A 13,413-nucleotide genomic window follows, 5' to 3' on the forward strand; every position below is an offset into this window, starting at 1 on the left:
TGATTAGCGTTGAATAAAATATTTCAAATGGGGTCTTAAATTTTTAACTTATGTCCAAATGTCTGACGATTTTTACCTCTCATCTCAACATATACACTTCATAGCAGTTGGGTTATCTCCACGGATTGTATTCAGTATCACCCAAGTATTTTCCTGAGCTTTAAGTTTTTATGTTCTCAACTTGAGAGTTCTATTTAGTTTATAGATGGCCTTCCACTAAACTACATAAGTTACTTATCCCAGAGGCAAGAAGTTGCTTCCTCCCCAATCTGTGACATTTTACTGAAGATCCTATTAAGTACTTAGTAATACCAACTTCATCTCTCATTGAGTTTCATTGTCTTGTCTCTCAGTAGCCCCTACAGTCTTTCCAGCACATTTGTACAGAAGCATATGTTGTTTATCATTACTTTCCTACGTATTAAACTTTCAAGGTTTGGGGTTTTTTTTAAGCTTGTAAATAGAAATTCTTTCAGTATTAAATTATGCCCTGAACTTCATCATCTAGCCACATAGCAGGAATAAAATATCCAACAAGGACACACAACCTGTGTATACACATTAAGTTTTCACTGCAAACTGGCATCAGAATTCTATATTCATATCCTGAAGGACATCCCAGTGCAATAATCAAGCAGGCATCTTGAGATGAAGCAAAGCTTAAAAGATGGGAACTACTTTGCAATTTTCTGAGCCATACACAACTGTAAATCCACCTTCGAGCCAGTTCATCTGCGTGGCACAGAGTCCCAAAGCCAGAGGGCATCTGAGGAGGAAAAGGTTTCCTCAGTTGGAAAGTCAGCAAGCCCTATACACACACAAAATACATATAGGTGGGAAAAAAAGCCTTTCATGATTGATGCTGTGTATACTGCAATGCAATTCAATAAGAAACACACAAAATTTTTTAATTTAAATCTAGATGGGAAAAGATTTTGTTTATACATAAATAAATAAATAAAAGGATCAATAAGTAAATTCCAGTTACATTCGTTTTTTTGAGGTCTATTATTTGCACACCCATGGTTGCCCACACCGATCCACTCCATATCTCCCATCTGTCTCATTTTCTTCTAATACAGGAAAGAATGTAAATATTGGAGAAGTTCATGGAGGCAGTGGGGCCCTGTGGACAGGGCACAGGACAGGAAGACAGGAAATATGGGTTCTATTCTTGGCTCATCCACTAACTTTGCTCTCTGTGACCGTGAGCAACTCACAACCTCTCCCTAAATCAGTTCATCATCTGAGATGACACTTACCTACTTTGCATGCACTCAGACCTATAGATGAGCAGCATTTTGTAAGTACTAGCTATCACAGGAGGACTGGGTACACTTCAAACCATTCCTGCCACTTGCATTTCAAGTTGCAGTGGGGGAGGTTTAGGTTGGATATTAGGAAAAACTTTTTCACTAGGAGGGTGGTGAAACACTGGAATGCATTGCCTAGGGAGGTGGTGGAATCTCCTTCCTTAGAAGTTTTTAAGGTCAGGCTTGACAAAGCCCTGGCTGGGATGATTTAATTGGGGATTGGTCCTGCTTTTGAGCAGGGGGTTGGACTAGATGACCTCCTGAGGTCCCTTCCAACCCTGATATTCTATGATTCTATGATTTCCTGCATAAGGTTTTGCTGCACTGTGCTCCAAGAGAGAGAAAAGTTTAGTGATTAGAGCTAGAACTGGTCAGTAATTTTCCAATTAACTGTTCTTTTGTTGGAAAAATACCAATTTGTCAAAACCAAAAGAGTTTACAGAAAGGGTCAGTTGTGATGGTTGTCACGACTCAAAAGTTTGCCATTTTCAAAATGAAAAGTTTTGTTTGTTGTTCCATTATCTCCATTTTACAGATGAGGAATTGATGACATAATAGAGGAGAAAGAAAAGGAGGGGGGAAAGGGGGAAACAAGAGAAAAAGACGACACGAGAAAACTAAAGAGCAAGAAAAATCTAAGCTAAAATGTTAAATATGTACTTATTAACCTATTAGTTTTGTTTCTGTTTTTTTTAAAGCTAGAATGTGCTGCATGGTGGAGACTTTATAGTTTTGGTTAAGCAAGAGCACAGAACTGCCTGGTCAGCTAGTCAAATTCAATCCTTATTGGTGGTGGCAAAAGCTCATTACGATCGGATGGCTGGTCATCAGTGAATGTGAAACAAAGCCATTCAGTGCAGCTCTTAGCAGGCAATAGCCTGATCCAACTCCTCAGAGTCACCAGACTTCTATTCACTTCAGTGGATCAGGTCAGCCCCCAGTGTCCAAAACTTCAAACAACATTTACAAATGCCACCTTTGTTGACCATCTCAGCAGAAAAGCCCGTGTCACTGCTCACCAGATCAAGACTCAAGCACACTGGCATGATGATACAGGAAAGCTTGGTGTAGACAGAGGTTCTCAGTCAATCTTGCATGTTTCACATTTTATCCAAATTGAGGGTGGCGGGAGAGGGTGTTTTGGAAAATCTCCACTGCTGTGCCTCCACTCTCTCTCTCTCTTTGGGACTGAATGGGATGGGGATATTCAGTATATGCCATTATCAGATCTTTCATCCCTCTGGCCAAGAAGCTTACCCAGTCCTGCTCTAGTATCTTAGACCTCTTGCATTTGTTTTGCACTTCCCACAGTTACCCAAATTCTCTTGTAATGCTCTAAGATTTTCTAGTTACGGTAAAAGCACTTCAAGACAAAGTTTGATCACAACCCTTTGGATTCTACAACTTATTACTACGAGTGAGCTGGAGAAAAATCCCTTCAAATTCAGGGTTTATTGAAGTGTGATTCAAAGCAAGCCATTCAAGCGAATCAAAATACTCCATGGCTATAAAGCAACTCTGGAGGTTTCTCAAAATTGGTGATTAAAAGAACTCTTGTAATGAACAAATTATTCACTTCTCTCTCACACACACTTAATTGGAATGACGCAGTTTTATTTGTAATTTAGCCAAGATCCTGGAGACATCTGCATTGATTAACTAAAAATTTTGTAAAAGTCTCTCATTGTTATGGCTAGTCTTTGTTTTAAATTGTCTACCACTTGTGTGCAATCAGCACATCTTTAAATTAGTTTCCTGAATACAGCAGTTCTAAAACTGCTTTTCCAGCAGTTTACCCCAATGCCACAGAACACTCTGCTTTCATAAACAATTTTATAATGTTATACATGGCGACAGCTATGACAATTTCCTGCCATATCCTTGGGAGACCTTACTGACCCCCCCCCCCTCCCATTTGTTAAATAAATGGTGTATGTATTATTATGGGCCAGGATTGTATGTAACCTCTCAAGGAATAGGGGCCGGGAGGGGTGGGGGACGGGGGGAGAAAATGCGACAGATGGGGATTCAAAAGACTATATTGAACAATGTGCAAGACAAGAATGGACTACTGGAACAAAAATGTGTTAAGTGGTCTTCCTGAGAAATATCTAGTGGGAAGTGAATGCAAATTCCCTACCTCCGATTATGCAAAAACCCAGCCTTTGGAAGCTATGCCATGAGGAGTGAGCCATTGTCTGCTGGTCACCTGTTACATGAGGACAAGATCAAAGGCCCAAGCTATATAAAGGAAAAGACTATTAATTTCATTGAGTGACCCCTAGTTCTTGCGTTACATGAAGGGCTAAATAACACTTCCATATTCACTTTCTCCACACCATTCATGATTTTATAGACCTCCATCATATCCCCCCATCCCTTCGTCATCCCTTTTCTAAACTGAACAGTCCCAGTCTTTTTAATATCTTCTCATATGGAAGCTGTTCCATACCCCTAATCATTTTCGTTGCCATCTTTGCACCTTTTCCAATTCTAATATATCTTTTTTGTGATCGGGAGAGCAGAACTGCACGCAGTATTCAAGGTGTGAGCATATCATGCATTTATATAGTGGCATTATGATATTTTCTGTCTCATTATCTATCGCTTTCCTAATGATTCCTAACATACTGTTAGCTTTCTTGACTATTGCTGCACATTGAGCAGAAGTTTTCAGAGAACAATCCATGATGACTCCAAGATCTTTCCTGAATGGTAACAGCTAATTTAGACCCCACCATTCTGTATGTATAGTTGGGATTCTTTTTTCCAATGTGCATTACTTTGCACTTGTCAGCATCGAATTTCATCTGCAATCTTGTCATCCAGTCGCCCAGTTTAGTGAGAACCCTTTGTAGCTCTTCACAGTCAGCAGTGGACTTAACTATCTTGAGTAATTTTGTATCATCTGTAAATTTTGCTACCCTACTGTTCATCACTTTTTCTAGTTCATTTATGAATATATTGAATAACACAGGTCCCAGTACAGATCCTTGGGGGACCCATCCATTGTGAAAATTGACAATTTATCCCTACTCTTTGTTTCCTGTCTTTTAACCAGTTACTGATCTATGAGAGAACCTTCCCTCTTATCCCATGATTGCTTACTTTACTTAAGAGCCTTTGGTAAGGGATCTTGTGAAAAGTTTTCTGAAAGTCCCAGTACACTGTATCAAGTGAATCACCCTTTTCCATACTTGACCACACTGTCAGAGTTCTAATAGATCGGTGAAGCATGACTGCCCTTCACAAAAGCTGTGGTGACTCTTCCCCCTCATATTGAGTTCTTCTATGTATCTGATAACCCTCAGTGTGGGTCATCACTTGTCTGTAGCTGTAAGGGAAAGAATTAAAGCTCACTGGACAGCTTCTGAAGACCCTCTCAGTTTCTAGATGCTTGCAAAGTTAGTCCAGAGTCAAAAGGGGCTATCAAACAAAGAACAAATTCCTCATCTTATATCACCACCTATATATAAAAAATATACACTTTTTAAATGTGTATACACACACACACACACACGACAAGACACAAAACAAGAAAAAGTTCTCTGCAGTAGTTAAAATTAACCATAAAGATAGCAGATCTTGCTTAATGAATTTTCAGGGAGGGCTGGATCTGTGGACTATCCAGCCAAAAAAAGGAAAATTTTCAGATAAGCAGCCACAGGTCTCCCCGTCTCTCTCAAGGCGAGGTCCACAGATTCTCAGGGCAGGATTTTCTCAGCAGTGACAAAATTCATAAGGAGGCAACAAAATACCATCACTGAGAAAAAGGATTCCCATACTCTAAGGAATCACCACAGCATGCAGTACCCAATTGCCAAAGGCTAAATTGGCTGAAGACCAAGTATTTATCTTGTAAAACTTCGTAAATGTACGCAGGGATAGCCAACAGATTTCCACATAAATGGCCTGTCCCTTCTCACATTGTGATGCCACACTGTTTGTACTGTGAGAGTTCTTGTACTCACTGGAGGATTGCGTCTTTTTGCTCTATATTCCTCAGCAATGCACCACTATATCCACCATGAGACTGATGATGTGTAGGTCTTAGCAGCTCTTTTCCTTAGATGAAACAAGATCAGCAAACCTGTTTTTCTTAAGCTCTCAACTCTCTTCAGATAAATCTTTAAAGCTCACCTTACATCCAACAAATGCAATACTTTCTCCTTTGGGCAAGGAGGAGGTGGACAAAAAGGAAGATGATCTCTTGTGCTCAACGAATAATCACATTCACTTGTGGAGTACAGTTTTCCAAAACTATTTTATCACTGTGGAAGATGCAACAGAATGGATCACTTGAAAAAGCTCCCAACTCGGACACCCTTGTTGCCGAAGTGATAGTGACCCAAACGGTTGTTTTGATAGATACAGTGAAACCAATTTCATAGGTTCAAAAAACACCTATGGTAAGGCATTGAGCACAATTTTCAAATCCCAACTCAGAGCTGTATGCACCTTAGAGGATGCAATAGCTGAACTGCTCCAATTAAGTGACAAAATGTCTGTATGATAGGAACAGGAAGACTTTCTCGATACACTCAAAATTGCTGACAGTGCAGAAACGTGCACTTTCAAGATATTAGCCCGCAACCTGAGATCAGAACCATCTTGTAAAAATTCCACAGCATAAGACACTTTGGCTACATGATGCTGAATATGTCTCACTCTGCACCAAGCTTTGAACTTAGACCAAATCCTTTGCCAACACAATTCAGACAAGACAGAAAAGTAACCCCTTTGTTTCAAAAATTTATTTTCAAATGCCAGACCAGTAGATGTAATTTACTTGGATCTTGATGAAGAACTGGTCCCTGGGATAACACACCTGGCCCCAGATTCAGGAAAAATGGTGGCTACACTGACATGTTCATCAGGTTGGGAAACGAAGGCCGCCTGGGCCAATAGGGAGCCACTAAGATCACTTCTGCTTCCTCCTTCCTGATTTTCTGTATTGCTGTGGTGATGATGGGCACTGGGGGAAAAGCATAAAGTAATCCCTTTTAGCATTTGAGCAGCCGGGTATCTATGCTTAGGGCTTCTGGCTTTCTCCTCCTTGAAAAGTACTGGAGAGCTTTTTAGTTTGCCTTGGATACAAAAAGATCCAGAATCAGAATTTGGAAAATGTCAGTAATCAATCAGAAGACTTCACTGTGAAGACTCCATTCTTCCTGCCTGACAGTCCTTCCATTCAGCCAATCGTCTTTGTATTGCTAATGCCCTGATAATAGCGGACCCTGATAATAGCGGAGAGTCCGCTCACTGTATCAATAACGCTGCTTCCTTCTGTAGATCCCTTCATCTCAAACCCCCTGATGGTTTACGTATGCCACCACTGATTTACTGTCCCTCACTATAAGGTTATGATCTTTCAGCAATGCGAGGCCCAGCTTTTGAAGAGCATGCTTTATTGCCCTCAATACTCAAAATGTTAATGCTTTTTCTTTTGCTGCAAGAAACATCATGTCCGTTGAGTCACTGACTTCTTGAAGAATGCTCCCAAATCCATGTCTGTTGTTATGACATATCTCTCTCTGCCATGTCAATCCCTACCTGCAACCTCTCCACACTCATCCACCAATTCATGGATTTCAAGTGATGGAATGTTCACTTTCCAGGATGGGGGGGGGGGGGGGGGGAGAAATCAGAAAATGGCAGGGAAGGGGCAGCAGGAAGCCCTGGAAAATCCTCATGTGCATTCTTGCCCAAGGCATTATTCCTATGCAGGACACAATCATCCCTAGAACACTCAAAGTGCTTACGGATATCCTCAAGAGCAGTCACTGATCTGATCATCAGACCTCTCCTCATTGCAGTCAGGCATTGTTTCTAGTGTTGAAATTTGCATTGTGGGAAGACTGGTCTCTTCACTTTCTGGATTTAGACTTGTTCCATCTGCTTTTGCTGTAGCCAGAAAAGGATACTTAGGCCTGTAAGGCAGCCAGCTATTCCTTTTCCCAGATTTGGAATTAGAAATGTTCTGTAAGGACTGATTTGCTTTATCTGAGGACTTCACCACCACTTGATCAAATGGCTGCCCAAATAATTGACCTGAAATATTTAGAAGCCACTAACATGATTTGGCCTGTCATTGGATCCCTTAGTCAGCCAAGCAGTGCTAAAATAATTGCCAGATGGCACAGCCCTTTTTCCTCAAAGGGATTCCTTAATGAGGCAAGCAGTGCTACAGAAAAGCCACATGACATAGACATGTTGTCTCACTGAATCCAAAGGTGAGCAAGCAGATTTCCTTAAGGGCTGACTCACACCTGTTAAAGCAGGCAGAATAAATTAGTCAGAAATAAGTGGTTGGCCAAGTGGCCCCTTCACACCTATTTATTTCTGCATGTCTGGGCTGCTCTCCTTCTCAACAAGTTGTACGAGGCATGATCAAAAGCACTGATCTGGGTTCCATTTTGCCTGGCAGGCGTGTCATGGCCAACTGCAGCATAAGAAGGGTCTGGTTAGCCCAGACATTTTTGCACCCTTTCCAACTTCATAGGCAATCAGAGGAATAGAGAAGTGTTCCATCACAGAGGCCTCCCCAAATATGTTACACTGGAAGCTGCTGTAGCTGGCAACCTTGGATCAGAAGGGATTTTCTGCTATAGAGCTTCCCCAAGACTAAATAACAGTACAGTAGTGCATAGAATCCTTTTTGGTTATTCTGTTTTATTTTCTTCTTGCTCTGAGCAGGTCGTCTGGGAAAGTCATCCTGCAGCCAACAGAGGGGATGTGGGGATTGGGAACCTGAGTCAGATAAGGGGTCTTGCAAACTTCTCTACTAACAGGCATCTTTTTAATCCTGCCCTTTTGAGAGCAGACAGAATATCTGTCAGGGAACATGGTAGCTGCTGCCTGAGGCTCACAAGATGGTGGCCTCTGATGGGAAGATGCAACAAATTAAGGAGCTCCTTAGCCCAAGAGGGGATGTCTTCCTTAGGGGCAGATTCACTTTTTCTCCCTTTGGGCTAAGAGATCGAGACCTGGCTGCTCTGATTATGGTTTCCCCAAGCCGGGCTGCTGTCCTTTGATGCAACCACCTCCGGTGGTCCTATGGCTCTTTTCATTTTCCTCTATCCTTCAATGCAGCTGTGGCCAGGCTGCTGGTGGAGAACTCCTACAGAACAGGCTCTTAGGTCAGAGAAGGGAGTCAAAGCGAACCCCTCCTGGTCCCAGCCAATGAGAAGGATGGAGTGCACAAAGCACAAACCTCTACTTTTACATGCTCTGGAAGGGGTACGTAGCAAGAGGAACACTGCCTTAATCCACTCTTCTTTGGGCCCTTCTCCGCCATCCTCCTAGCCTATTACCTGAGCACTGGGGGCAGGAAGGGGGAAGTTGCTGTCATAACTCCAAAGAGGAGACAAAGTGCCTCTTCAAGCCCCCCCACCCTTTTTTTAGGGAATCCAATATGTCCAAATTAGACCAAATGCTATCCAAATGACTTATTAACAAAAGTTCTCTCTCACACATTAGATGCTGGATTTTACCGCTCTGCCAGTAGCTACAGGAGGCAGAATAAAACTGATGGGGTCTTCCGAAGGTGGGGGCTACTCCCTCATCAGCCCTCCAGTCAGATCTGATTCTGCCCCCTAAATACAGGCAGATGACAACTCACACTGAGGATCTGTGGAACTACCTCAGAGAGAATTAATGTTTGCAATGCACTTGAAATAAGTGAAGTGCCATTTAAATCAGTCTTGCAAAATTCTACTTGCCCATTCTTTTGGGGAAAGTAATTTGTTTGGAGTAAATATTTTTTTCTTTACCAATCATTATGGTACAGAGCGGACACGTAGATTTTTGTACTTGAGCTGGTATATTCTTATAACAATTCTGCAGTGATAATGATGCAAGCGCCGAGTATCAGTATCCTTTTGTGAACTGAATTGTGTTTAAAAGGGAGTGAGGGGCGGGAACCCAGAGTAACTCAATTGAATGTACAACACCACATTCCATGGAGAAAACAGGTTTAATTATCAAGCTCCAATATTGATCTGACCTCTCCACTCATTGTCTCAGTCACTCTTGACTTGATTTTTACCAAACACTGTGGTTTCCAATCACCACTTTGGCTCTTCTTCACCAATACCCAGTTGCCTCCCACCCTTGTCTTGTAATTTGTTCTGCATTAGATTTGATGATCCTCCCATACAAGACCCTTTATAATATTGCCCCTACTGATATCTTTGCTCTCATGTGCCCCCTTCATGTGCCTTCTGCCCCATCACTGTCCATGAGGCAGCTGTCTCCAGTGATCAGAGGCTGCCTAGGACTCAGAAGATTTGGTTTCTAATCCCGACTCTGCCACTGGCCTGCTGTGTGACCGTAGGCAGGTCACTTCACCTCTCTGTGCCTTTGCTTCCCCATCTGTAAACTGGGCAGGATTTTTCCCTTTTCCTTTGTAAAGTGCTTTGGAGTCTATGCAAGAAGAGTGCTATATATGAGCTAAGTATTATCTTGTATGGCTCCCATCATTATAGTCCTCACAAGTTTTTCACCTTGCTTACCCCTTTCTCGCCTCCACCGACACTATGATGCTGTCCCCTACAAATGCTACAGTCTCCCTGTTCCTATCCACCAAGTGCTCTCTGTCAGATGCTAGGAAACATGTGGCTCTGACCCATCTGCAAGGGATAAGATTTAAAACCCCTCATATTTTCAACTGCAATGGAAAAGCTACTTAGGTTAATCATTGGTGTTTATTTGGGACAGCTCTGACATAGTCAAAGCCTACTCTCCATCATCACGCACAATATAAATGATCATTTACACAACTGTGAGCAGGAGATTCTGAGGGCCAAATTCATTCCCAGCAATGGAATCGTCAGTAGTGCCTGCTTACATCAGTTCTGAATTTGGCCCTGAGGTTTTGTGCATTCTGAGAGCTTACCTCTTTTGAATTTGTAATGGCTGAAGATCCCCAATAGGTAACCCCTCTGGAGTGAAATATTTCAGTAGCTCTTTAGCATCCAGCAATGTCAGAGATTCCCTCTGACCATCTTTATGGCCCAGTAATTGCTCAGAGGAATGCGCCAACATAGAAACTCTGGAGAAAAAAAAACCAAACAATAAAGTAAATCTGTCCTGCCAAGAGGCACTGTTAGTTTGGAGCAATTAAAAATGGTTTATCTCCAGTGTAACACTACTGGAATTAGCATTTCAAAATATTTATTGAAAACCTCATAATAAAATGGTTTCAATGCCAAGGCTCTACCAGTCTTCCCAATATAAATTATCATCAAGATTTTACAGTTTAGTTGAGAAATTTAACACTGGGATGGAAAGCAGACATTCAGATTCTCCAGCCTGTGAGCAAATTTTATATATTTGAAGATTAATTTAATTCTCATGAAAGAGAGATTTATAGCATAGTTAAAGGTAAGAACTAAAGGGAAAGTATTGTACAACCTGCCCCTCGTAATTCTTTCAATGCACCTAATTCAAGGACAGCAAACTGTCTCCTCTTCTAATACTGAGAACCTTTGCCATACTACTTTAGGAAAAGTAAAATTCACCAATGGGAAATAGGATAAAATAAATGTATTTCATCTAGGACTTGAGCGACATTCACTGAATCTAAGAGATGGAAAGGTCCTTGAGATACCTGTCAAAAGCTATGATTAGCAGAAAGATAATCTTATCTGTTTTGAGAGGCAAGGACAGCATTTTGAAAAAGGCACAGGAAAGCATAGATCTAAGCCGAGGCTGCAAGTGAGACATTCCTCCCAACACCCTGATGTAGGCCAGGCCACCCTGGGACTTTGTAAATTGAAAGAAAAAAGCAACCCATGATAATTCAAATTGATTGTACGCTTATCCAGTAAAATGTTAAAGATCCACAATAGAACAAAGACCTAGAAAAAGCAATTGGGAGTTAGGGTGAAATGAAACAAATTATAAGAATGAGTTAAATACCTAATTACATGAGGCCGTAAAAGACCCAAAGGAGCAGCATTTGAACCCAAGTCTAAATAATGAACATTTTTCAAACCTCCATTAATTCTCTTATGCTTTTAAAATGTTATGACCCTGGCTCTAAATGAAGCAACACAAAAAGATTAATGGTGCATCTATATTGGGATATAGTGGCAAAAACTGCTCCACTGTGTTTACATTACAACTTGTGCCACTGGGTGCGCAAATTTGACGCCATTATGCACCAGTTCCTAGAGTGGATATGACCTTTATCTTTTACCCACCCAATGGTGCCTAGTGGAACTTCACAAACTTAGAACTGTGCTCTATCAAAAGGCTACATAACAACACCCACTCATAAATACTGAAACACCTCTGCAATACCTTTTCAAAATGGCAGTGGATCAGGGACCCAGTTTCAAACTTACATAAATTTCCCTCCTCTCCTCAGTTCTGCAGGACCCTTAAACATATTTTATGAGATTTACAAAACCTCTGTCAGCATTCACAGATCTTGTAGAATGATCTTTAATGTCATCTGTTTAAAAAATACACAGTATTTACCATTACCTCATTTTTTGTTTAATTTTTTCAAAATTTTCCAAGTTCTGAAGAACATTTCTTTCTGGCCACTCCAAAGGATTGGGCCCTATTAATTCAGATTCTGAGAGAAAAAAAACAGAGTTAGATTAATACCAAAGCTATTACTGTCAGCTGACACTTAATAAATCGGATGCCATTTATCTTCAATCAAAAGAGCCGGGTTTATTAGTACTAACAGGAGGATACTCAAACTGTGGCTCTAGAGCCTCTTGGCAAGTCTTTAAGGCACCAAGAGAGGCTGTCATAGAATACATGGCTCTAACTGAACATCCATATGCTCTGCTTTGTGGAGGGAAATACAGAGCCATTCACAGTAGCACACTCCACATTGCCAGGCACATCTAGGGCAGCATGAAGAGTACTGAGGAAATGTACCAGGTCATGAAGATTCTTCCTAGTGGTCAAGAAAGGAAGAAAGAGAGAGCACACAGTAATAAATTGAGTCCCCAAATAATCCTGGGGACTCAAACCTGAGACTGATATTTTCATCATCATGTTGTAGCAATACACATTGCGTTGTAACGAGGAAAGGTTATGGTGCAGACATGGTAATACAGTGTTCGGATAGCACATGACAATCACACTGGAGTTATCTGTGACTCCACTGAATTATATCATATTAAAATTCATGTGGAGCAAAGACAGAACAATTTTGTAATGTCTACAAAGAAGATATTACCTAAATATATGATGCTGGCAACACTACTCGATAAATAATTCAAAAAGGGAACATCTTGTTCAGTTTTATACTGACTAGGAAATCCTGCACATTTGTGTGTGGTGTGTTTAGTGGTTGCTTCTAGAGAAGTCTCCACACATACAAAAAAATTTCACAGTCCCTATCTGCATGTGTTAAAATCATCACTCAAGAAGATGATGTACTGTATTCAGCATATTACTGCTGTGGGCCTAAATCATTGCTGCTTGCAAACAATTTTCTGACTGAAGAGATATGTGTTTGGTATGCCACAGATAAATAGCAGCTGTGAACCTGGAAAGGCTTTTTATTAAAGTTGTGATACGATATGGTAAGTGCTGGGTCTTCTGTAGAATAATCTTGCTATTCTAGTACTATGCCCACTAATCCCAGATGTATGCACTTATTCTTCCATGTGAATTAAACAGATGAATTAATGGGGTAAAAATATAAAAAAGGCTACTTGGATAGAATACCACCATAGTTCTTCAATGAAAGTGCGAAAAAAAACAAAAACAAAGGTGATATAAAAAAAAACTGTACTACTTCTCACACATGAACAGTTTTGTAGTGAAGTTGGACAAAAACATCTTAAGAACATGATAAGATGCACATTCATTCAATAAAGAGCTTTCAATATCATACAGAAATCATAGTATCATTGTCAGCAATACCCAAAAAGATGTAAATAGTCCAGTGGTGAGAATAATTGTTATATGAATGTACAATAAATATTATGGATTTCCCACTTTCCTCTCTTTCTGGATTAATTCCTTTAACATTCATTTTAATGTAACTGCAATATGTGAATAAGAAGTCTTGTTTGCACATACTTTTCCAAAAAACAAAACAAACGCAATAAAATAGTGGTGAATTTTC

General features: G+C 40.7%; 1 protein-coding gene across 10 annotated transcripts in view; it reads right to left on the reverse strand.

Moving 5' to 3' along the window:
- Positions 1-13,413, reverse strand: part of MTBP (MDM2 binding protein) — a 60,625-nt gene that overhangs the window by 16,891 nt on the left and 30,321 nt on the right. For 9 of the 10 annotated variants that reach the window (XR_012157102.1, XR_012157100.1, XR_012157103.1 and 6 more), the window contains 2 exons: positions 11,805-11,898; positions 10,210-10,365 (listed from right to left, as the gene is read on the reverse strand). Coding sequence is in view for 6 of the 10 variants with exons in the window: in XM_073330241.1 (XP_073186342.1) it covers positions 10,210-10,365; positions 11,805-11,898 (250 nt within the window). In the remaining 4 variants the exon portion in view is untranslated. The remainder of the gene's footprint in view (positions 1-10,209; positions 10,366-11,804; positions 11,899-13,413) is intronic. The other variant, XM_073330239.1, reaches the window with a different exon arrangement.

Source organism: Lepidochelys kempii, chromosome 2 (genome assembly GCF_965140265.1).
Source record: "Lepidochelys kempii isolate rLepKem1 chromosome 2, rLepKem1.hap2, whole genome shotgun sequence".
In the NCBI taxonomy this organism is placed as follows: domain Eukaryota; kingdom Metazoa; phylum Chordata; order Testudines; family Cheloniidae; genus Lepidochelys; species Lepidochelys kempii.